We start from the raw sequence: 26,237 nt of genomic DNA on the forward strand, positions 1-26,237 counted from the left end.
CACCACAGTCCTGAAATTATCTTAGGAGGGTGCAAGCATTACACACACACAAGGCTGAGCAGTGTTCTGAGACCCGCCCTCCCCTGCCTCCCCTCTTCCCACCACTCTCCACATCTACCTTCCAGGTTGTCTCTGTCCAGGCTTCCTGAGTCTGTGCACACCAGGCTTACACCACCACCACCAAGCAGGCCTCGTTCACCGACCACCTCCTCCTTCCCTCCCATCTGTGGCCCATCACTGTGCAGCACTGCTCTTTTCGCACCCGGCATGGGGTCCACCCCCTCTCCTTTGGGTCTTCTCTCAAGTGCACCACCTCCGGGACTCAGAACCTTCACACTGGGGCTGGTCTGGCCCCCAGGGCTCTCTCACCTCACCCTCTGGGCTCCAGCCACACTGCCTCCTTATCGTCCTTGGTCACCATGTTCTCTCTGTCCTCAGGCTGCTCCCTCTGCCTGGCACACTCTTCCTTCTGCCATCCCCTTCAACTAGTTAGCTCTTCTGTAACCTCTCACCTCCAGCACCATGAGCCCTGACCCCCAACACACTCAGGCTCCGCCAGTTCCAGGCTCTTCATGGTCTTCATAGCATCAAGTACTTCTCGCTTGCAACACGTACCACTGTTGTAATTTTGCATTTATTTGTATGATACTTTGATAATCTGCCCTCAGCCCTACTGCATCCTTCCCTTGTACTTCTGGATTAGGCATCAGTTAATATTTGCTGAATGAAAGGATGCATACGTGTGCCTCACCCAGAGCTGAAATCCCTCTCCCTAACCTCCCCCACTGACCCCATCCTACATGAAGGGTCTCCTCTGATCACTCCTCCTGGGACTATCCTGCAGGGGTTTGAAGATGCTCATGGGAGCCCCTTGAGGTTCCACTTCCAGGCCTCAGCCCCAACTTGCCCAGTCCTCAGGCCTTTTCCTCTCACTTCTGGCCATCTCCTGAGGCCATGCCAACATCTGCCCACATCCTTCTCACGGGACAGAGCCCAAAGTGGACAGTGCTTCAAATGAGGGATTCTTTATTCTGCAGATTCATACATTCACCAAATGTTTATCGAGTGCCTACTCAGGCCAGGAGAGGGGAGGTGAACTGCCCAAGCTACTTGAGGAGCAGTGTGAACATCAAATCTACCTCCCAGGGGACTTTCCTGGTGGCGCAATGGTTAAGAATCCGCCTGCCAATGCAGGGGACACAGGTTCGAGCACTGGTCCGGGAAGATCCCACATGCCGCGGGGCAACTCAGTCGGTGCACCACAACTACTGAGCTTGAGCTCTAGAGCCCGCGAGCCACAACTACTGAGCCCACGTGCCACAACTACAGAAGCCCGCACACCTAGAGCCCGTGCTCCGCAACAAAAGAAGCCACCGCAATGAGAAGCCCGCGCACTGCAACGAAGAGTAGCCCCCGCTCGCTGCCTCTAGAGAAAGCCTGTGTGCAGCAACGAAGACCCAGCGCAACCAAAAATAAATAAGTAAAATAAATTTAAAAAAAAAATCTACCTCCCAGAACACCTTCCTTTCCCTGCTGGGAGTCCAGGAACGTGCCTCGCTCTGAGGATGCCAGGCAGCCCCGAGGCCCCACTGGGGAGGGCCCTGCCTCACCTGTATGGCCTCAGCCCTGTCCTTGTCTCTCTCCTGCACGGCCTGCACGGAGGGCAGGGAGAACACACTCTTCATGCACGTGTTCACCAGCTCCGACCGTTGCTGCACGCCCAGGACAAGCTGGGAATGACTGAGGAAGAGACAGAAAGCAAGGGCATGGAGCGAGGCGGGGTGTGGGGTGGGGAGGCTGGGGCTGGAGGCAGGAAGCGAAGGATGCAGGGCTGGCATGAGAGCTGAGATTCAGATCTACAAAAGCACGAGATGAGGAGGGTAGGAGGAGGGAAGTGGGGTGCAGGGCAGACAGCCCCAGCAGGCGCTGGGCAAAGGGAAAGGAAAAGGCCCAGGACTGGGCTGGGGTCCCGCACAGCAGAGTGGCCCCAGAAGATACAGGCGGAGTCCGTGGGTAGAGGGAATGGGGAGGGGGTTCGGGGAAGGGGCTGTGGTCACCTCAGCTGGGTCAGGGTCTCCATGACTTGCTGGCGGACGGAGCTCAAGAGAGAATCCAGCGGCTCCTCCTGGATCTGCTTCTGGACAGGGGACCATGGAGGGGTCAGTGAGGGCACAGGCCACTGCAGACCACCAGGGCCGAGGCCACTCCTCCTCGCGGAGCAGGCTGTGGCAGCCCCTCGGTGTGGGCAGCCTCCACAGCCTGCCTGGCCTCCAGTGGGGGGAGACAGCTGACTGCTCAAGCCCTGTCCAGAGCCCTCAGGTCAAGGCCACCAAAAGCATGACAAGCCCTAGCCTGCTGCGCGCCCCCCATGTAGGGCTCCGGAAGAACTGTTTCAGCAGCCCCACGGTGGGGAAGTATACCTAAACCGTGGACCGACCCAATGCAGAAAACACCACGCATGGCCCTCGAAAGTGGTCCGGTTGAATTCCTTTAAAATGTCCTTCTAATTCCTCACTTTTGATCTAGCACCAACGACCTATAGGTGCTCAATTAACATTAATTAAATGGAAGTATCAAAGGCAAGGATTTTTTCTCTCTTTGTAGCTAAATATAATTCTGGAAACTTCAGTGGTTATCCCAGCACAAACATTCTGGTGGTTAACTGAGAAGTGACTGTATTTAGCAAAGAGAAAAGGAACGTTCCTTCACAGGTTCCCCATCAGAAGGAATTTTGGGGGAAATAATGTATAAAATACTAACGACGGCTCCCAGGTGCCTAAGGCTTTACAGTGAACTAATCTTTGGGTTCTGTCCTCCCAACAAGCCAAGGACACAGGTTTTATCACAGTCATTTGTGAGGTATTAAGAGCGAGGCTCCGAGAGGGGAAGTGACTTGGCTGAGCTCCCCCAGGGTAGGTGGGGGGCAGTTAGAGCTGGAGCCGAGACTCAAGCCCCAGTGTCTGTGCCTCGACTGTCCTCTGCCCATCACACCCCACTCCAGCCTCATCAGTGGGTGGACTCGGGACGTCCGCCCCCTCCCCACCCGGATGTCACAGACCGCAAGTTGCTCACGCACCGTCATCTTCTCTTCTTCCACGTCCAGCACATCCTGGCTCTTCTGGAGGCTGAGGGCATTCTCGACCTCGGGGGCAGCAGAGGGCAAAGCCGCAGGGTGAGAGCCACACTGAACCCAGCCCTCAGGGGCTGTCCCTTCACCCCCCTTAGCCACCTGCCACCTACAGGCAAGCCGGCCTGCTCCTCCCCAGCTGCCAGCCCCCAGCGTCAGCTCAAGACAAGTGAGAAACCACAGGGGAACTTGAGGGGGCTGAAGACTTGAGAAGATTGTGGTGGCAGCGGGGAGGTTGGGGATAATCCCTGTAGGCTAGCATTTGGGGGAGGACCAGATATCAGGGACTGCAAAGCATTCTCTCCTCTCCAAGCAAGGGAGAAGAGGCAGGAGCCAATGGGACAGAAAGGGTCCCAGCACCTCAAGCTGAAATGCCATCGTAATTGAAAAGAGCCTTCTAATATCTACCCTTCTTAAGGGCACACACTAGTCGGATTAAGGCATTCTGCAACCTGAGAGAGGGAAAACATTAACCAACGTCTAATTAACCTATTAGTTCTCATTATCATTATTAAGGCAGAAGAAGAAAGAAACATGAAACAGATAAAATATATAGTAAAGAAAGCAAAACAAGAAAATCTAATGGACAGTGTGGTGGGTCAAAGATGTCACAACCTCTTTCCCACCCCTCCCTTCAAGAGAACAGGTTGCACGGCCTGGCCTGGGTAGACCCCTGCCTCCAGACTCTGTCCACCAACCAGGCTCACCCACACCCCGTGTGTCACACTCACGTCCACCAGCCTGTCCAGTCTTCCCCCACTGGCCCTCACCAAGGCCAGTAGATGCTGGCTTTCTCTGGCCTCCCGAGGCCTGCTGCATGGCTAAGACCTGGGTTGGGCTTGTGTCCTGAAAAAGGTCATATCTAGCTTTTCTCCCCACTCCACCCAACTTTTTTTAATTTGGCCATGCCACACAGCTTGCAGGATCTTACTCCTCCGACCAGGGATCGAACCCTAGTCCTAACCACTGGACCACCAGGGAATTCCCTTTTCTTCCACTTTTAGAAACCCTCTCACAATTCATTCCATGGTTTAAAAAACTGTTATCGAGCACCTAGGATATGCCAGGCACTGCTCTAGATGCTAGGAATGCAGCTGGGAATAAGACAAACAAAAATCCCTGATTTATGGAGGATGCATCACAGTGCAAGAGGATAACAAGAAACAAGATAAACTTATAAAGCCTGTTGTGCTTCAGATGATGATGAGTACCAAGGAGGAGAGAAGAGCCAGGCAGAGAAACAAGGAATGCTGGGGGTGGGGTGGGCGTGGGGGGGAGAGGGCGTCCCAGAAAAGTCAGGTGGGTGTTAGCAGGAAGCATACCAGAGCTACTTTGCTGCCATCCTCTCTCTGCCCTGGCACCTTCACCAGACATGAGGCTACTTCATCGAAGGCTCCTGCGGGTCATAGTTCCATTGAGGAGAGGAGAGGAGAGGGTAAAGATATGGTATAGCAGAGTCCCTTCCCACCTCCCCCACTAGGCCCCTCCAATCTTTACTCCGCCAGCAGCCAGACTGAGCTCCCATCCCTAAAAGCCTTCAGGGGCCCCATTTCACCCAGCATAAAGCAAGCATCCTCGTTAGTGCCTTCAAGGCCCTGCCAGGTCAGTCTCCCCTGCCCACCTCCCCAGCCTCACCTCCCCCTGCTCTCCCCTCGCTCACCATGCGCCCACCACACTGGCCTCCTTCCAGGCCCAGCAAGCTTCCCCCTCAGGGCCTTTGCACAGGTAGTTTCTTCTACCTGGGCCGCTCCGCTGCCACACCCCCTTGCCCAGGTAGAGCCCCATCCTTCAGATCTTTGCTTGCCTGCCACTCCTCAAAGAGGCCTCCCCTGACCTTCAGGCTAAAGAAAGGCCCGCTGTGATCCTCTTGTGCATCATCCTAGTCTCTTCCTTCAGTTGTTATCACAATCTATAGTTAAACTCTTATTTGTTATAGTAGATACATGTTATTTTGTCAGCCCCAAAGTCCCTCATCTTTCTTCTGGTGAAAAAGCCTCTGTCTTCCATGTAGGCTACTCATTCCATAGAGCTAGGTGAAGCTGCAAATCACACCCATCATCCCTCTTCAGATAAGGGTGGGCTTTACACCTGAAACTAATATAATATTGTCAACAAACAAACAAATGAATAAAGGTGGACCTGGAACCCACGCTTGGCCAGTAAGAGAGTCCTGTGCCCCCAGACACAGTGATTGGTCCAGCTATGGGCTCTATGGGCTGAGCAGGGCCAATAGAGCCCTTGACTTAAGCGGGGCTGAGGGGAAGCCCAAGGAGAGAGACCCTGGAACTTCAGGGGTAACTTGGGCACCAGAGGCTACCAGAGGATGGAGTCAATAGTGAGAAGCAGAGACACCTCAATAGTAGTGAATAGAGCTAGCACCAAACCTTGGCTTCTAAGTACTAAAGGAACAAGTCTCCTTGGAGAAATGGCTGATTCTAGGACTTGGGCAGAGAAAGCGCAGGATGAGCCTGAGACATCTTGTACCAGAAAACAAGGAAGAGAGCCCAAGGAAGTATGGAAACACGTCAAAGAGATACAAAGCTTGCTCAAAAGGGATTCCTTGGTTAAACTCGGGAAAGTTTGAGTATCACAATAAATGATGGTAGCAACAGATTATGGTCCATCGAGTAAACTAGGAAAACGTAAGTCCATACTAATATAAATAAGTAAATAACTAAATTGAAAGTTTGATGAGGAATGGTATATTTGCATAGTTTCAAAGTACCTCCTTAATATTTTTACATAATATTTACTAAAAATGGGTAAATAATGACTTTACAGTGGAAAACCTTGGCAGCAACCATTGTACTCAAGAGATCAAAGTGAACATCGCCAGTAATGGAGCAAATCAGAATCATACACCACCAGATAGGATGCAATGAGGAAAACCAAGCATCATGTCTGTGCTATTCCTGCCAAAGATGGATGACATGAATCTGATCGTGAGGACACATCAGATAAACCCAAAATGAGGCACATCTTATAAAATAGCTGGCCTGTAATCTTCCAGTGTATCAGGCACATGACAGCCAAGGAAAGTCTGAGGGCTGGGGGAAACAAAACAGATGAGACAAAAAAGAGCAATGAATGATTCTGACCTGTATCTTTTTTTAATAAAGAACATTACTGGGACAATTGATGACATTTGAATGGGGCGTGATGATTAGATGGTAGCAGTGTATCAGTATTAATTTCCTGATTCTGATGGTTAACTTTTATCTTTTATTGTAAGAACACATATTAAAATTCAAGATGGGTAGGATATCATTTGGCAACTTATTATCAAATTATTCAGAAAACATTTTTATACTGTACTTTCAACTTTTCTGCAAGTTTTTATTGTTTTAATTTTTTTTAAAGCATGAGGGATAAATAGAGGCATTTTCAGACAAAAATGGAAAGAGTCGGCCATCAGCAGAATTCACTAAAGCAAATTCTAAAGGGAATTAATCCCAGATGGAAGGTCTGAGATGCAACAAACAAGAAAAAGAGGTTAATATTTTGGTAAATATAAGAACATTAATTACATAAAATAATAATAATGTTTATAGGGTTAAGAAAAAGACAGAATTAATATACATTACCAGGAGAGCATATAAATTGGTGGTGAGGGGGAGATTAAGTGGGGTTAACGTGTTTCTAAGTCTTAAACTGTCTGGGAGGAAGATAAATGCATTGATTAGTTGGACTTTGTGATAAATTAAATACGCACATTGTAACTTCTAGAGAATCACTAAAAGACTTAAAACAGTAACTTCCCCACAAATAACAGAGAAAAGAGGGAGGAAGAAACAACCCCAAAACCATAAAAGGAGTAAAAAAGAAATATAGAGCAAGCAGAACAAAGAATACAAACATAAGATGATAGATATCAAGCTACCCATAATTGTAAATCAACTACACTTCAATTTAAAATTAAAAAAATTTTTTTAACTATCCATAATTACATTAAATATAAATGGACTATGGGTTGGAAAACACAGTTTATAAAGAAGACAATGCTACATAAATTGATTTATAAATTCAATGAAATTCCAAGGAAAATTTAACAGATTTTTATTATATTTTATGGAAATAGACAAGCTGTTTCTAGAATCTGTATGGAAAAGTAAATCACCTAGAATAGACAATCTTGAGAAAGGACAAAGTTGGAGGAGTTACAGTAAAAAATATCAAGACTTACTCTAAAACACAGTAACTACGGCAATGGTTAAGGATAGACAAAGGAACAGAAAGAGTCCAGAAATAAACCTACGCATATACAGTCACTTGACTTACCTCAAAGATGACACTGCAATTCAGTGGAGAAAGTAGGTCTTTTCAATAAATGGCCTGGAGCAATTAGATATCCACATGGGGGGAAAATGAGCCTTAAGTCCCTCTCTCACACTGTTTTCCAAAATTGATACATGATGCATTATAAATTTAATGTGAACAAAAAAACAATAAGACTTCTGGGGGAAAATATGAGACTATTTTCACAACCTTTGGGTACACATACCTGGATTATATCAATATAAAGAACTTCCACAAATCTATAAGAAAAAGACAACCCAAATTTTTTAAATGAGCAAAAGACTTGAACAGGCACTTCATAAAAAAGGATATACAGAGACTTCCCTGGTGGTCCAGGGGTTAAGAATCTGCCTTCCAATACAGCAGACGAAGGTTCGATCCCTGGTCAGGGAACAAAGATCCCACATGCTGCAGGGCAACTAAGCTTGAACACCATAACTACTGAGGCTGCAGGCCATAGCTAGAGAGCCTGTGCACCACAACTAGAGAGCCCGTATGCCACAACTAGAGAGTCTGCGCACTCAGGATCCCATGTGCTACAGCTAGAGAGAAGCCTGCACGCTGCAACAAACAGCCTGTGTGCAGCAACTAAGACCCAACACAGCCAAAAATAAATAAATATATTCTAAAAAAGGATATACAAATTGACAATAATCATATTAAAAGATGCTTAACATTAGTAGTCATCAAAAAATGCCAATTAAAATCACACCAAAATATCATTAGACACCAAACAGAATGGCTAAAATTTTGAAAACTAACAATACCAAATGTTTGTGAGGATATGGAGTAGTTGGAACTCTCAGGTGAGATGGTAAATTAATTCAACCACTTTTGAAAAATTGGCAATATCTACTAAAGCTAAACATATGCTTATGCTATGACCCAGAAATTCCTCTTCTAGATAAATAAATGTATCTGTGTACCAAAAGACATGTACGAAAATGTTCAAAGTAACTTATTTATAATATCCAAAATGTAGAAAAAATCCTAATGTCCATCAGCAAAGAATGGATAAACAAATTGTGGTATGTTCATAAGATGGAATACTGCAAAACAATAAAAAGAATCGACTATGATACATGCAACGATGTGGATGAATCTAAATGACATCATGGTGGGCTAAAGAAGCCAGAGTCAAAACAGTATATACTGTAGTATCCTATTGATAAGAAGTTCAAAAACAGGCAAAACTAGTCTATGGTGATACAAATCAGAATTGTTCCCTCTATGGCTGTTGTTAGCTGAGGGCAACTTGTGAGGGGGGATGTTACTACTAGCATCTACTGGGCAGAGACCAGGGGTGCATCTTACAATGCATAGAACAGCTCCCCACGCACCCGCACTCACACAACAAAGATCTATCTAACACAAAATGTCAATAGTGCCAAGACTGAGAAACCCTGCCCCAGAAGAAGGGGTATTGATTGGAAAGGATCACAAGGGAAGGTTCTGGGATGCTGGAAAAGATCTGTGTCTTGATCTGGGTGGTAGTTACCAGTGTGTATAGGTATGTAAATATTCATCAAGCTGTACACTTAAGGTTAGTAGTGCACTTTACGTATTTTACTGATATATGTTATATACCTTGAAAAAGTTTTTAAAAGACAAATACAGTTTGAAAATACATTGTTTTTAAAAATCCAAATGGACAAAATGCTCCTATTAAAAAACAAAAATTGACCCTAAATAGCCAAAACAATCTTGAAAAAGAACAAAGTTGGTAGACTCATATTTTCCGATTCCAAACTTATTACAAATCTATAGAAATCAAAACAGTGTGGTACTGGCATAGGACAGACATAAAGACCAATGGAATAAAATAGACATAAACCCTCATATATATGGTCAATTGATTTTTGACAAAGGTCTCAAGACCATTCAGTGGAAAAAAGATGCTCTTTTCAACACATGATGCTAGAAAAACTGGATATCCACATGCAAAAGAATGAAGTTGGACCCCTACCTCATACTACATACAAAAATTAACTTAAAGACTAAACTTAAAAGCGAAAACTATGAAACTCTTAGAAGAGAACATAGGGGGAAATCTTCATGACATTGGATATGGCAACAATTTCTTGAACATAACACCAAAATAACAGATAATAGACAAGTAGACAAATTGGTTCTCATCAAAATTAAACACTTTTATGCATCAAAGGACAATGTCAAAAGAATGAAAAGACAACTCACAGAATGGGTGCCAATATTTACAAATTCTACATCTGATAAGGAATTAATATCCAGAATGTGTAAAGAGCTAAAACTCAACAACAAAAAACAACCAAATTTGAAAATGGGTAAAAGATTGAATAATTATTTCTCCATAAAAAGATATACAAATGGCAAATAAGTATGTTAAAATGCTCAACATCATCAGTCATTAGGGAAATGCAAATTAAAATCACAATAAAATACTACTTCACACTCTTTAGGATGGCTATTATAAAAATGTTTTCTAAAAAATGGAAAATAACAAGTGTTGGCAAGGAGAGATTAGTAGTGCAGAAATTGGAACCCTTGTACTTTAGAACCCTTGTACATTTCTGGAGGGAATGCAAAATTGTACAGCTGATATGGGAAATAATTTGGCTGTTCCTCAAAAAGCTAAACATAGAATTACCATATGATCCAGCAAATCCACTCCTAGGTATATACCTAAAGGAATTGAAAGCAAGCGTTCAAACAGATACTTGTGTGCTGACGTGTATAGCGGCATTATTCATAAGAGCCAAAAAGTGGAAACAACCCAAATATTTGTCCATGGACAAATAAAATGTGGTACATACATTGGAATATTATCCAACCATAAAAAGGAATGAAGTACTGATGCATGTTACAACACGGATGAATATTATGCTAAGTGAAATAAACCAGGTACAAAAGGACAAATGTATGATTCCAATTCATGAGTTACCTAGAGTAGGCAAATTCATAGAGACAGAAAGTACATTAGAGCTTACGAGGGACTGGGGAGAGAGGAATGGGGAGTTATTGCCTATGGTGAGACCTTCTATTTGGGATGATGAAAAAGTTTTGGAAATAGATAGTGGTAATGGTTACACAATATTGTGAGTGCGACTAATGCCACTGAAGGTTTAAGGGCTGCCCTCGTGGCACGGTGGTTAAGAATCTGCCTGCCAATGCAGGGGACAGAGGTTCAAGCCCTGGTCCGGGAAGATCCCACATGCCACGGAGCAAAAAAGCCCATGCGCCACAACTACTGAGCCTGCGCTCTAGAGCCCGCATGCCACAACTACTGAAGCCCACGCTCCTAGAGCCCGTGCCCCACAACAAGAGAAGCCACTGCAATGAGAAGCCCACACACCGTAACGAAGAGTAACCCCCTCTCGCCACGACTAGAGAAAAGCCCACGCACGGCAACAAACACCCAGCACAGTCAAAAATAAAATAAACAAATTTATTTTTAAAAATGTTTAAAATGGCATATGTATGTTATATATATTTTACTACAATTTTTAAAAGATTAATAATATACCAAAAGCCATTGAATTGTTCACTTTAAATGGGTAAATTGTATAATATGTGAATTGTATCACAATAATAACTGGACTCCACATGCAAAGGAATGAAGTTGGACCCCAATTCCACACCATATACAAAAGTTAACTCAAAATGGATCAAAGACCTAAATTTCAGAACTAAAATTATAAAACTCTTAGAAGAAAACATAGGCATAAATTTTCATGATCTTGGATTAGGTAATAATTTCTTACATATGACACCAAAAGCACAAACAATGAAAGAAAAAATAAACTGGACATGATTGAAATTTATAACTTTTGTGTTTCAAAGGACACCATGAAAAAAGTAAAAAGACAACCCATAGTTTAAAAAATATTGGCAAATTACATATCTGATAAGGTCTATATCTTATCTGGGGATAAGGGATATAACTTATATTTAGAATATATAAAGATCACTTACAACTCAATAATAAAAAGACATGCCCAATTTTTTTAAGTGGGCAAAGGATTTGAATTGACATTTATCCAAATAAGCTATAGAAGTGGCTGAGAGCATATGAAAAGTCGTTCAATATTACTACCCTTCAGGGAAATGCAAATCAAAACCGCAATGAGATACTTCATACCCACTAAGATGGTTATAATCAAAAAGACAAGTGGGAGGTACAAACTATTGGGTGTAAGATAGGCTACAAGGATGTATTGTGCAACATGGGGAATATAGCCAATAGTTTGTAATAACTGTAAATGGAGTGTAACATTTAAAATTGTATAAAAATAAAAGATAAAAATAATTTTAAGAAATTCAAAAGGATTCCTAGCTTTTTGTTAAAAAAAAAAAGACAGACAAACAATAACAAGTGTCATATACTGCTGGTGGGAATGTAAAATAGTTCAGCCACTTTGGAAAATGTTCTAAAATTGATTGTGGTGGTGATGGTTGCATAATTCCATGTAGATTTTAAAACCATTAAATTGTACACTTTGAGTGACTTTTATGATATGTAAGTTTTATCTCAATAAAGCTGTTTAAACAAAAAGACCAACTTGTATAAACAAAGCTCCTCTACATCATCAGCATCATCAGTACAAAATAAGAATTGTATTAGAAAGTAAGGTATGATTCATGGAAGCAATAAGAACTGTAAAGTACCTAAGAATTAACCTATCCAAAAATGCACTAGTCTTTTATGGAGAATTTTTTAAATTCTAGTAAAGGATATATCCCATATAAAGTAAAACTTGGGACTTCCCTGGTAGCGCAGTGGTTAAGAATCCACCTGCCAATGCAGGGGACATGGGTTCGAGCCCTGGTCTGGGAAGATCCCACATGCCGTGGAGCAACTAAGCCCATGCGCCACAACTACTGAGCCTGTGCTCTAGAGCCCGCAAGCCACAACTACTGAGCCTGTGCACCTAGAGCCCGTGCTCCGCAACAAGAGAAGCCACCGCAATGAGAAGCCCACAGACCGCAATAAAGAGTAGCCCCCACTCGCCACAACTAGAGAAAGCCCACATGCAGCAACGGAGACCCAGCGCAGTCAAAAATTAATTTTTGCTTAAAAAATTAAAAAATAAAGTAAAACTCCAATAGATGGATAGATTAATAACATTCCAATAAAAATGTCAGAAAGATTTTTTGAGGACCTAGACAAATGCATTTTAAAATGTATATAGAAGAATGAGGGCGTTCAAATAGCCTCCAGGGCATGGTGTGGATGCTGTTGTCCTCAGAATAGTTTTGAGAACTTTAGAGAGGGGTTTTCACCCTATCAGATATGAATGCATACTTGCAAAGCCATGGTAAATTTTTTGTTTTTTGTTTTTTTTTGCAGTACGCGGGCCTCTCGCTGCTGTGGCCTCTCCCATTGCGGAGCACAGGCTCCAGACACACAGACTCAGCGGCCATGGCTCACGGGCCCAGCCACTCCGTGGCACGTGGGATCTTCCCGGACCGGGGCACAAACCCGTGTCCCCTGCATCAACAGGCGGACTCTCAACCACTGCGCCACCAGGGAAACCCATGGTGAATTTTTTTTTATTGCAATATGGTATTGGTGCATGAACAAACAAAAATATTTGGAGATATAAATAAGAGGGAGAAGATCTTCACAACATCCAAAACTGGTGGGGGATTCCTTTACAGAACTCTTGCACATCAGAAGTGAGCCACAGGTTCCAGATTGGACCCCAAGGCTTCACTTAGGTGGGGACCTCAAAAACTCAAGCCTGCCTGCTCCACTGTTCAAACTTTGACTTGAGAAGACAGACCTGAAATTTCTCAATAAGGAAAGGAAGGTATAGTTAGTTAGTTGACTTGTAATTTGGACAGAATGAAAGTATGATTATATGGAGATATTATATTACAGTTAAGAAAATTGAAACTCAGAGATTTAAAGTAACTTGTCCCAAATCACACAGCAAGCACTAGATCTCTCATGTATAATTAATATATTGCATGTTATTCATTGCATGCTGTCCCCTTCTCACGTATAGTTAAATATATTGCATGTTATCCGTTGCATGCTCTTCCCTTCCTTTCCCCTCTCCTCTCCCCTCCCTGCCCTACAAGTCTGAATAGGGTTCTTCCAGGTCAGTGTCCTCTCTGGGGCTGGCGCTCTGGCCTTACTCACCCTGAGGGATGCTCTGGAAGGCTGTGGAGTCCTTGTTCATGGTGTCACTGGTGGGGAACCCCAGTGGGAACTGGCCCACCTCGACACTAGTCATCTTGCTCCAGCTCCCCGGATTCCCCTCTACGGGCGCTGTGTGGATGCTCTTGTCCTCGGAACAGTCCTGCTGGCTGCTCAGTGTCAGGGTGGAGGTGTCACTGAAGGTGAGGCTGGAGACCAGGCTCAGAGTCTCATTGGAGCCCAGGATCGGGGTCATGCATGAGGGTGGAGAAGGGGTGGAGTTGGGTCCCTGGGTGCTGGAGTGCAGGCTGATAGCCCCGCTGGGACCAGGAAACCGGGTCAAGCATGAGGCCTGAGTGATGGTCATGTTCAAATCAGACTTGGGATTGTCATTTGAAGCCATGTTGATGGTTCCCTTGGAACTCGTGTTCCAGGCTGCACCAAAGGTTCTTTTTGAAACAGATCCAGAGATGTTATGTGAAACCAAAGTGATGGTCTCGTTCATGTCTGGCATTAGGGACCCAGGAGAACTTGGAGCTGCATTCAGGTCCAGCTTGGAGATGTTTCCTGAGCCCACACTGAGCAGCTTATTGGAATCAGGATCCAGAGAAGAGTTTGGGGCTGGAATAAGGAGAGCTTTTGAGCCTGGCCTGGAGATGCTTTGGCCCAGAACAAGGGTTTCTTTTGAATAAGGCCTTTTAAATGGGTTTGATTCAGGCCTGGAAGGACTGGAGTTACTCTGACCCAAAACAAAACTCTTGCTTGGGAGGGAGCTGAAGGCCTCCTCAGAATCTGGCCCAGAGCGGTTCCCCAAACTCAGACCTTGGGTTTCCGTAGAGCCAGGGCTCAGAACGAGGTTTGAGGATGGACTTAGGGCCCCCTGTGAGTGAGCTGTCGAGATGTGATTGGAATCCAAACCCAAGGCTTCACCAGAGTGGGCAGTGGTGACCTGGAGGCAGGCTGGAGCTGCGGCCCTGCTGTCATCAGGTCTGGGGGTGTTATCAGATGCCAGGCCAGGGGCTTCCTCTGAGACAGGACTCAGAGTTGGATTAAGGTCTGGAACAAGAACCAAGCCAGGACCCAGGGGTGGATTCAAGACAGGAACAAGTTCTGTATCTAGGTTGGGCCCAGAGATGGTGTCAGAGCCTAAACCAGGGGCCTCAGTGGAGTTGAGAGTGGGTATCATCTTTGTGTCTTCACGGAGGACCAGACTAGCCCCTGGATTCATGTCCGTGCCTGGTCTGGAGTTCTCTCAATGCCACTGCTCCCTTCTGTCCAATAGCCTACTGTTGAGCTCCTGAGAGGGAGAAGGCAAATTGAGCCTCACCTGTTGAAACCCTTCCATGGCTCCCCACCGTCCTTAGCATGAAGTCCCTGGGGTGACTTACGAGGTCCTTCATGACCACGTCCAGCCCACCTGTCCAGTCCCGTCCTGCACAGCTCTCCCCTGGCTCTCTCAGTTCCAGCCCCATCCCCTGTTTTCCCTTCTTTGACCACACCCTGCTCCCTTGCAGCTCACGGCCCTTACATGCAATTGCCTTGTCCTGGAACCTCCTCCTACTGTCCTTGCCGATCCCACTCTTCTGAGCAAATGATTCATGGCACTTTATTCCAATGACTTGTTTAGTGGTCCAGCCCCTGCTAGAGATGAGCTCCCCACTGGAGAGAACTATGCACATCTTAGTGCCAGGGGCATCCCCAGCACCTAACACAATGCCAGGTCCACAGTAAGAAGCCCACAAATACTAGACCAATGAGGATCCCCCTTAAGGCAGAAAAAGGGAAGGGGGAGCCTCCTTACTTACCCTACTTCCAGCCAACCCCTAAGTTCCTAGAACTATTCTGTGAATGACTGTGGTTCTAGATTCCCAAAGCAGCCTTGACAGAGCTGCCCACGGCCCTTAGCAGTTTGCTCTGGGTGCGGCAGGCACCTGGGGCAATCAACCAAAACAGAGCCTGTCTCAGCCCAGCAATCTGACTGCTGGGTGAACTCCCCAATCCTCCCACTCTATCCTGCCCCCATACCTGGGCCACCCTTCCTACGGGAATTGTAGGGACAGCTCACCTGCATGCATGGTGTTCTTAAGCAGGTGTTGGTCCCGGGGAGGAGATGCAAAAGGAGAGCAAGTCAGGCAAGAGTGGCTTTTCCAACACTTACTGAGCAAAGTCTAAAGTCCAGGCATGCACATCTGCTAAAAAAATCTCCCTGCACACACACACACACACACACACACACACACACACAGTCCCAGAAGTTAGGTATGACTACTGCATTATATACTTAAGGAAGTGGAGGTCAAGGGGAGGAAGATGACCCACCCCACTGGCCCTCAGGGCAGCCAAGACCACCTCTTTATGCCACCTGACTTCCTACCCTCAATGGATTCCCATTGTCTTCAGGACAGCATCCCCAATCCTTAGCAGGACCTAAAAGGCCCTTCTGTGTCTGGACCCAACTCCCTTTTCTCCCTTCTTGCTCCTCCATACTCCCTCTATACCCCACCTCTTCATTCCAACATCCCTCAGCTCCGTTGAGTTTCTCTGAAGAGCCAAGCTCCCAGGTTAATTCTGGCCCTCCATAGGTTGGGCACCCCCTTCTCCAGCCGCATTCCCTGACTAACACTCACAGCTTCACCCCTTCAGATTTCAGCTTATATGTTATGAGCCTTCCAGGTCCCCCAGACAGGTGAGGTCCACTTATAAGTTCCCAGGGCATCTTATCCACGTCCCCTTTCTTGGCACACGATATCTGGTTTCCTCACTAGACAAGAAGACCCATAAGAATCTAGCGCAGCACCTGGCACACAGTGAATTTTCAATAAGTGAGCTTGTTATTTCATCTTTTTATCTCTTCATTCATTCATCCATTCTGTCACTAGTTCATTTCAACACGTATTCATTTATTATTCATTTATGCACTAACTTAGTCACTAAGTCATTTACTCATCCCATAAATTTTGCTGTGCATGTTTATGGCTTGGGTTTGGAAAAACATAGATCTGAAGTCATGTAGTCCTGGGTTCAAATCTCAGCTCATCCTCTTAGCAGTGTTAGTAAATCAGGGGAAGAGACACTCCCGCTCGGCTCTCACCCTGCTCATCTCTAATATGGGGCACATAAAGCCTGCCACCCAAGAGTAGTTGAAGTCGCAGTGTCTGGCATGCAGCCCACGTGGCCCACTGAAGGGCTTCTCTAAATGTTAGTACTTGTTCTGCTACTCTCTGCGAGGCACTGTGGGCAGAGAACAGTAAGGTGCTCAGAGCCCAGCGGGACCTGCCGTCACCCCCAAGCACGCAGTTCATGCAGAGCTTTGCAATCTGCCACAGAGGAAGGAAGCGTTCACCTACCATCAGCACCAGAGGTGATGTTAACCTGAAGCTAATGAAATGGAAAATATCAAGCCTCCTTGCTCATATAGCTCTTTTCCAAAGGGACTGTCCTTAATTTTGTGTTCACGTTTTGTCTTCTTCTACTTAAAGAGGAGCCTCCAAATTATAAAAAGCCTCAAGCTCCAAAACACCCTGGATCACCTCACCCGAATTCTCCCCTCGTGAAACACACACACACACACACACACACACACACACACACACAGGCTATAGTTAACAAAGGGAGGCATTTTCAACCTGGAAAAAAATGTGAGTCAGGTACAGCCTATGAGGCAGTCAGCAGGATTTTGTAAGGCCTCACCGGTTTAGCCTGTGAAAGAGAATAATTTCTATCCCTCTGATCCAGCAGATGCACAATACTGGTCACTGGGCAGGAAGGCACATGTCCCAGCTCTGGCTGATCCTCCTTCATCCATGAGAAAAGAGTGATCTCTCCCACTTTCTCCTGTTCCCTCAGTCTTCCTCCTCCACCCTGCAGCAGACAGGCAAGGCTTCAGAGCTGCCTGACAGTGGGGGGTAGCCCACATCTTACCCTCCACCAAAGGGAAGTTGTACACTGGGAAGAGTGACGGTTACTGAGGGGCTTGGGTGGTACCCAAGAGAGCTAAAGGAGGTCACTGCACAGCTACCTATTGGCCTTTGCCCCCAGGCTCTGGGGCTCCAAATAAGGAGAGTAGAGGGAGGCCATAAAACACCTAGTGCAGTCAGAGACCAACAGAACCATGGACCGATTCCCATCCTCTCTCCTCCACTTCTGTGAACCTTTCCAGGCCCTTAACGGGGGTTTCTGGAGCTCTCCGGAGGAGGAACTACCAGTGGGTCTTCCGGTTCCTCTTTGAGAACATGTTTATCAGTCGTATAGGCCTGGAATGTGTTAGGCACTCGTGTGAGTAAGTGTGCCCACACACCTGACACTGAGGTACCTCAGACCTAGAGAATCCGAAAGAGAACATGCCAGCTTTCCTCCATATCAGACCCTCTTATTCTCCTATGTTGCAAGAAACTGGCACCATTACCCAAGCCAGAAAAAATATTATTCTTGACTACTCTCTTCTTCACTTGCTGAATCCAAATTTGGCCAAGTTCTGCTAATTCTGGTTCCAGAAAATCTCCCAAGTATCTCCCCATATCTCCATCACCACTGCTAAACCCAAGTACAGCTCCCATTGCTTTGGGGCTCTGTCTTCGAATTGCCCTCTCAACAAGGGTCTCTGTGTGTAAGGGCAGCTCCCAATAAACCATTTTCCAAATTGAGCCACAAAGATCTTCCTTTAAAATTACATTCAATAATGTGGTACTGGCAAAAGGATAGACATATAGGCCAATGGAATAGAACTGAGAGTCCAGAAATACATCCATGCCTCTATGGTCAATTGATTTTTGACAAGGATGCCAACCCCTTTCAGTGGGGAAAGAATAGTCTCTTCAACAAATGGTGGTGGGACAACTGGAAATCAATATCTAAAAGAATAAATTGGACCCTTTTCACACTAGATACAAAAGTTAACTCAAAATGGATTAAAGACCTAAATATAAGAGGCATAAACACATAGGCAAAAACATGCATAAATCTTCATGACCTTGAATTTGGCAATGATTTCTTAGATATGACACCAATAGCATAAGCAACAGAAGAAAAAATAGGTAAACTGAACATTGGCAAAATTAAAAACTTGTGCATCAAAAGATACTATTAGGAAGTGAAAACACAACTTACAGGATGTAAGAAAATATTTGTAAATCATGTATCTGATAAGAGTCAAATATCTAGAACATATAAAGAACTCTTACAACTTAACAACAAAAAGACAAACAACCCAATTTAAAAATGGGCAAACAGGCCTTCACTGGTGGTGCAGCGGTTAAGAATCCACCTGCCAATGCAGGGGACATGGGTTCGAGCCCTGGTCCAGGAAGATCCCACATGCCACGGAGCAGCTAAGGCCGTGAGCCACAACTACTGAGCCCGTGTGCCACAACTACTGAAGCCCACACACCTAGAGCCCATGCTCTGCAACAAAAGAAGCCACCACAATGAGAAGCCCATGTACCGCAACGAAGCGTAGCCCCCACTCACCGCAACTAAAGAAAGACCGTGTGTAGCAACGAAGACCCAACGCAGCCATAAATAAAATTAATTAATTAATTAAATTAAAAGAAAAAAAAGAAATCCATACCAAAATACATCATGAGTAAACTTCTGAAAACTAAAGGCAATGAAAAAAAAATCTTAAAAGCAACCAGAGAGAATTACCTATAGGAGAACACCAATTCAAATCACGGCAATCTTCTCATCTGAAGCCATGGAGGCCAGAAAGAAGTGGTACACATTTTTTAAGTGCCGAAAAAAAAGAACTGTCAACCACAAATTCTATAACTGGCGAAGTTATTCTTCAGGGGTGAAGGAGAAATAAAGAAACTCTTAGATGGGACTTCCCTGGTGGTCCAGTGTTTAGGACTCCATGCTTCCACCGCAGGGGGCATGGGTTCAATCCCTGGTTAGGGAACTAAGATCCCACATATGCCTCACAGTCTGGTGCCCCCCACCAAAAAAAAAAAAAAAAAAAAAGATTCTCTTAGATGAAGGAAAAATGCATATGCAAATTCAACCGTGCCGATCCCCTCTTAGAACCTCTCTGTGACTTCTTATGGCTTTTTAGACTATGGGGTGTGGGTTATGTTATATTTCCTAAAAGACAGATTCCCGGGCCTCCCTCTTAGAAATTCCACTTTGCAGCCCTGAGGAGGCTCTGAGGGGTCCTTTTATCAAGCTCTCCCCCTCCAACCCTCCCCAAAGTGATCATCACATAGCTGGTGGACAGGCCACAAGGGGAGATCCTCTAATCTTCAGTCTGATGTCTGTTTCTTTTGCCAGGACCCTCAGCCCACAGGCCTTGCCCCTCCATCTCTCCAGCTACATCCATCCCCTTCCCCAGCCCTATGCTTGAGCCCCTTTCAACTTCTCCTAGTGCTTCAAATGGGGCCTTTGCAAATACTCTTTCCTCTTCTTGTAAACTTCCCCAAGATTACGCAGCTAAACCTCCATCACTTCCCCTGGTTAACATCTAGTCACTTTCCAGATGCCAGCTTAGGTGTCTTTTCCTCCTGGAAGTCTTCTTGGGACCCTCAAATGTGGGTAAGGTGCCCACCTCATGTGATCACCCTGTACCAGAGGATTGCTCTGTTTACTTGTATGTCTCCACTTTAGAAAATGAGCTTGGTGAGTGTCTATTACCCCTGTTTTCCCAGGACATGGCATAGTGCCTAGCACACAGAGAAGGTTCAGAACACTTTAACGGAATAAGGGGATGAATGGATGAAAGACAACTCTTCAAGACAGGTATCATTATCCTCATTTACTGGCATGTTAATTCAGACTGATCAGGGACATAAATAGATTTTTGCAAAGTCCCCAGAAAGTGGCAGAGGAACGATTCAAACCCAGGTATCCTTAGCTCACAGTTTTCCCTACAAGATCCCAGAGATTCCCAAGGTACGAATCACTCAGTGAAGCCAAGTCTTCCCGTTTCCCCCATTCCCTCTGCCACTCTTGGGCCTCTACCCTAGAGGAAAAGTCCAGTGAAAACAACGCGCCTCTCCTGATGCCCAGTTATAATGCACAAATCCAGGGCTTTGGAGTCAGCTGGACTTGAATTTGAAACCTGCTCTGTCTCTCACCAATGGTGTGAACCTGGGAAGGTTAGCCTCACCACACTGCACGTCTATATTAATACTCAATCCACAAGGTAAGGTAGGGAATAAAATGGGATAATGCACACAGGGATGATCGTAGCGTCTGGCCCCCAGCAGTTCCCCACATAAACGTCCATCCTCACCGTCCCTTCCTCCCCCTGGGTGATGGCTGGGTGGGGGCCATGAGAAAAGGATCAAGTCTGGCTTTTAGCTTCTCAGCCTCCTCTTCCCCCCAGGCTGTGGTAGTCCCTCCTGAGTCTTCTGACTCTCCCTCTCCTCTCCCGGACTCCCATCCACCGCATTCTCAGAACTTGATAGCCTAAACTCTTTGTCCATGAGCCTTAAGTGCTGATGTAAAAGTTCAATGTGTTACCTCCACCCGGGGCATCCACATGGTAACAGAAATTCAGCCGTTAGTCAAAGATATGACGTTCTAACTGTGGAATTACAGCCAGAGCGGGAAGACTTTTACCCAGGGAGGGGGGGTCAAGGTGGTAACTGCCTTGTGGAGGCCGCCTCCAACCCTGGGACTTCCCCAGAGCCACACTGAAGCTTACCTAGGCTCCCCCCAACTCCAGGCAGTGTCGTGGTCTTTGTGAGGTCACCATGACTCAGAGTTCCCAGCCAATGAGGCCCCTTCTCATGCCTACACAGTGGGAAGAAGCAGGAAGATGTCCTTTCAAAAAAGGAGCTATCGGGCTTCCCTGGTGGCGCAGTGGTTGAGAGTCTGCCTGACGATGCAGGGGGTGCGGGTTCGTGCCCCGGTCCAGGAAGATCCCACATGCCGCGGAGTGGCTGGGCCGGTGAGCCATGGCCGCTGAGCCTGCGCGTCTGGAGCCTGTGCTCCGCAACAGGAGAGGCCACAACAGTGAGAGGTCCGTTTACCGCAAAAAAAAAAAAAAAAAAAAAAAAAAGGAGCTATCTTCTGACCCTCTACCACTGCCTGGAAATGACCTACCTCAGGGACTTCCCTGGTGGCACAGTGGTTAAGAATCTGCCTGCCAATGCAGGGGGCACGGGTTCAAGCCCTGGTCCGGGAAGATCTCACATGCCGTGGAGAAACTAAAGCCCGTGCGCCACAACTACTGAGCCCACGTGCCACAACTACTGAAGCCCACATGCCTAGAGCCAGTGCTCTGCAACAAGAGAAGCCACTGCAATGAGAAGACTGCGCACTGCAACGATGAGTAGCCCCCGCTCGCTGCAACTAGAAAAAGCCCGCGCTCAACAAAGAAGACCCAACACAGCCAAAAATAAATAAAATAAAATAATTTAATTTTTAAAAAAATGAAATGAGCTAGCTCAAACGAAGACTGACTTCCTTGCCTGGCATTCAAGCCTCCCCATAAAAGCCCCTCACCCTGTGACCTTATGCCTCCATTTATTTTTGGTGACAGACTGGTTCCAAGGAACAGGGCAGGTTTGGGGCACAGCAGACCTGAGATGGAATCTCGTGGGTAGTGCTGTGTGTGCAAAGCGCTTGTAATCAGACAACCTGTAACGAGGAAACCGAGACCCGCAGAGGGAAAAGATTAGCCCAAGGTCATGAGCTAGGACGCTGCATGTGTCCTTTGTCTCTCTCGGGCTCCACCCTGCTTCCGCAGGCACAGATAACAGTGTGGAGGTGGGGCAGGCCAGGAGACCCAGAATGTGAAACCCGGATCCTGTGATAAGGAAATGAAGGCAATGCTATTATCTTCCTAAAGACGAGCTGCTTAACGATGAGCAATAACTAAGCTAACTAAGACAACCAGTGACTTCAAACTTCAAAACAGTAGTGGAACTGTCCACTAAGCTGTATTCCCACTTACCCAGATCATTAGACCCTAGGAGAGTCTGTGTACGTCATGTGATGCTCTGAGTTCTACGGCCCGGAAACCTGCCTCCTCACACGTAGTCCCCACCCCCAGGTGTGTCAGCTCTGGAGAGTGGGTCCCCTTCTGTCTACCTGGGATCTCGCCTTTGCGGCCCCTTCCCCCACCCCCTGCTTCCCCACTCCTGGCCCTGCACCTCCCACTCCCCCCGCTGCTTAGCTGCTCCTCCACCTGTTTGTTTCCGTGGCCTCCCAACATGGTCTCTCAGAAAAAATCCTCCAGCAAACTTGCTTCTTTCCCCGCAGCCCCTCACTCGCTCTTTACCTGCAGTGACAAGAACCCTTTCTGACTCCTCCGTCTCCTCCCCTGGCCTCAAGCACCCAATTAATCACCAAGTCCTTCTGCTTCCAAATCTGTCTTGTCCCTCCAACTCCATACCCTCCGTCCTGGCTGAGGTCCTCACCATCATCGGAAACCCAGATTCTGGCCAGTCTTCTCAATAAAATCCAGCTCCATCCTGCAGCTAGGGAGCATCCCTGACAACTCATTTCCCCTTAAGCCCTCCCACTTCCCACAAGGTCACATCCACACTCCTTGGTCTGGAATTGAGGCCCCTTCACAGTCTGCCCTGTTTCTGCTCCCTTTTCAATTTTTTAAGTGTGTACTGAAGCACCATATACATACAGAAAATTGCACATACCGTGTCAATTTTGATGAATCTTCACTGAGTGGGCACACCCACGTAACCAGCACCCAGATCTAGAAATGGAACCCACCAGGATCCCAGAAACCCCCCAGTCACTATCCCCGCCCCGCGGAGGGTAAGTGCTATCCTGACTTCTAACAGTACTGTTTAGATTTGCCTGTTTCTGGACTTTATACAAATGGAATTCTCCAGCACAGACTCTGGCTTCTGGCTTCTTTGGTTCAATATTAAATTTGTGAGATTTTACATATCTTTGCACATGTTGGCTGTTCCTTCTTCTAAACGTTGGCTCCCCTCTAGTCTCTTCCTGATCTTGATCTCTTTCCAGAGCCTTCAGGAAGTTAGCTGTTCTTCATATTTTGTCCAGAGCTCATAACTGCTATCTCTAGGAGTGTTGGTCTGATAGGAGCTACCTTGCCATTACCAGAAGTAGAATCTCTCCTTTTTAATTTTTATCTTATTTTTCTTCCTTTTTCCTTTCTTTAGGATTCCTGAATTTGCCTTTCTTCTCTCACTCCTTTTTTCCCCTTTTCTATCCGTATGGAATTTACATATTTTGTATCTATTCCTTAGGGTTCCTCTAGCCATTTTAATATGCATGCTTTACGTAGAAAAATCTAAAATTAAGTAATCCTGTTATCCTCCTCCAGAAAAATCAAAACACAAAAGACATAAGGACCTGAGAAGAGTTTAACGCTAATCAGCCAACTTCTATACCATTGTTATCCTTTATTTTAGTCCTGTTCTGATTTTTAAATCCTACCAATTAGACATCATTGTTTTATGCAATCAGTGTTTGTTTAGATTTAACCAATATCTCACCAATATTTTGTCTGATCATGTAACCGAGCAGGACTCTATGGGGCCTTCCTAGACAGAACACCCCTCCTTTTCCTCCACCTGTCTCTTGTTTGTAGAAAAACTTCAGCCTCCTAGGCCTTCCCCAAGTTCTAAAGAATAAATTTAATCAGAGGAGTGAGAAAATGCAGAAGCAAAGGAAAAGAGTCAGAGTTAAGCAAGACAACATAATAAGTGTAACCATTAAACAAAGTCAAGAACCTTTAGTTCCTCCTCGAGGGCTATAGATAATATCCTGAGTCATGTCCTTTGAGCTATTTTTCAGATACTGAAAGCCCCACCAGGTGGAAGACGTTAACCGTATGCCACCCACAGCACTTAGACCTCAGACCTCTTGCAACCAGAAGGTTGATGATGTTGACTCCCTATTACCTCACCACCAACCAATCAGAAGAATGTCCACCAGCTGATCACACACCCCACAACCTCCCTCCCTCACACTGTCCTTAAAAACCTTTCCTTAAAGCCATCAGGGAGTTCGGATCTTTCAAGCACTAGCTGCGTAAACTCCTTGCTTGGCACCCAGCAATAAATGTTGCATTTTCCTTTATCACAGCCTGGTGTCAGTAGATTGGCTTTACTTCACACGGGCGAGCAAGTGGACCGATGTTTGGTTCGGTAGCAATCATTTTTTTAATTCAATCTCAGACCTTCCATCTGGGATCCATTTCCTTCTGCCTAAAGAATAGCCTTAAAAAAAAAAAAAAGAAGAGCCTTGATAAATTCCTTAATAAGAGTTTACTAGTGATAAGCTCTTTTAGTTTTTGTTTACAAAAAAAATTTTGTCCTCATTCTTGAAAATATTGTCACTGCATGTAGAATTCTAGGGTGTCTGTTATTCTATTTTAGCACATCAAAGTGAATATCCCACTGCTTTCTGGCCTCCATTGACGTTTCTAGTTCATTATTCCACTGGAATCATTCCCCAGTCTCATCTCCTACCATTTCCTCCTACACAATTTCTGCTTTAGCAACACAGTGGTTTCCCAGAACTCACAGTGATGTTTCTTGCCTCTGTGCCTTTTCTCATGCTGTTCCTTCCATGCAGAATGCTGTTGCCCTCCCATTCCTCCCCATTTCATCTGCATAACTCCTACTCATCTGTCAAAACCCAGTGGTATCTTCTCTAGGAAGTCTGTCATGAGCCCCTCCCCACAGCTGTTTTAGGACTTTCTCCTCTGCTCTTGCAGCATTACTATACCTTATTACAGTGTGCTATAAATTTCTTGTAACGTGATTATTTCCTCCATTAATCTGAGAATGCTTTAAGAACAGAGATGATGTCTTATTCATCTTTGCATGCCTGGTACCCAAGGCCTGACCCATACCTGATACCAAGTATACTTGGGTCAGAATTTCAATACTTCAGTAAGTATTTCCTGAAGAAATGTCTTACTCTCACTTTGGCCTCCTCCACCTCACTCCCTGCCCTGTTCTTAAACATTTAATCTCTGCCACCTCCTCTCCACTGAGGTTCTGCCTCTGAGGCCATGGCTGGCTTGAAAGGCTTGTCCTTCATCTTCATTCTCTGCCTCCTCTGGAACATCTGCTGTACGATGATCCAAACTTAAGACTTTCTCCTTCCTTGGCCCCTGGGGCACTTCACTCTGCTGGTTCTCTCCCTGCCCCAGATTCTTTTTCTCCTGTGTCCTTTTCAGAGTCCCCACCCCCCCCCCACTCCCTACATCTGTGTCCCCCAGGATTCTGGCTTTGGGTCTCCTCTCTCTCACTTGGGACCTCTTCCACACTCCTTGCTTTCATTATGGCATCCTTGCAGTTGGCTCCTAGATCAGTCAGGGTCCAACCAGGAAAGCAAGAAACCATACTGAGTATTTAAAACAGAGGGAATTTATTCCAGGGACATGGTTCCACAGTGAAAGCTGAGAAGCCAAATGGGCAGTAGGAAGGGACACAGGAGCCCAGGTTCCTGGGTCACCTGGCCGAAGTGAGTGCCATAGGGAGACAGAGCAATTCATTGCTGGACACGTTCTCTGAAGCAGAGGGAGAGAGATGACAAAACACACTGCCTCTCCCCTTCCACCCCCCATGCTCCTGCCAGTCCCATTGGCTGGAGCAGCTGGAAGGTAGTGAGAAGGGAGGCAGGGGTTAACGCAGTGCAGGGCAAGGGAAGAGCCAGGAGTGGATCTGAGATTAACACAGCCCCCTACCTATACTTCCTGCCCCAGCTTGGTCACAATCTGCATGCCCCACCACTTACGGGACACCTGTAACT

General features: G+C 45.9%; 1 protein-coding gene across 1 annotated transcript in view; it reads right to left on the minus strand.

Annotated features, from left to right (window-relative positions):
- Positions 1 to 14,772, minus strand: part of MROH7 (maestro heat like repeat family member 7) — a 43,448-nt gene extending 28,676 nt beyond the window's left edge. The window contains exons 1-5 of the mRNA XM_030870253.2: positions 13,548 to 14,772; positions 4,450 to 4,523; positions 3,059 to 3,142; positions 2,058 to 2,137; positions 1,611 to 1,740 (exon numbers count right to left, since the gene is read on the minus strand). Of these exons, the coding sequence (XP_030726113.1) occupies positions 1,611 to 1,740; positions 2,058 to 2,137; positions 3,059 to 3,142; positions 4,450 to 4,523; positions 13,548 to 14,772 (1,593 nt within the window). The remainder of the gene's footprint in view (positions 1 to 1,610; positions 1,741 to 2,057; positions 2,138 to 3,058; positions 3,143 to 4,449; positions 4,524 to 13,547) is intronic.
- Between the last annotated feature and the right edge of the window lie 11,465 nt (positions 14,773 to 26,237).

Source organism: Globicephala melas, chromosome 1 (assembly GCF_963455315.2).
Source record: "Globicephala melas chromosome 1, mGloMel1.2, whole genome shotgun sequence".
NCBI lineage: Eukaryota > Metazoa > Chordata > Mammalia > Artiodactyla > Delphinidae > Globicephala > Globicephala melas.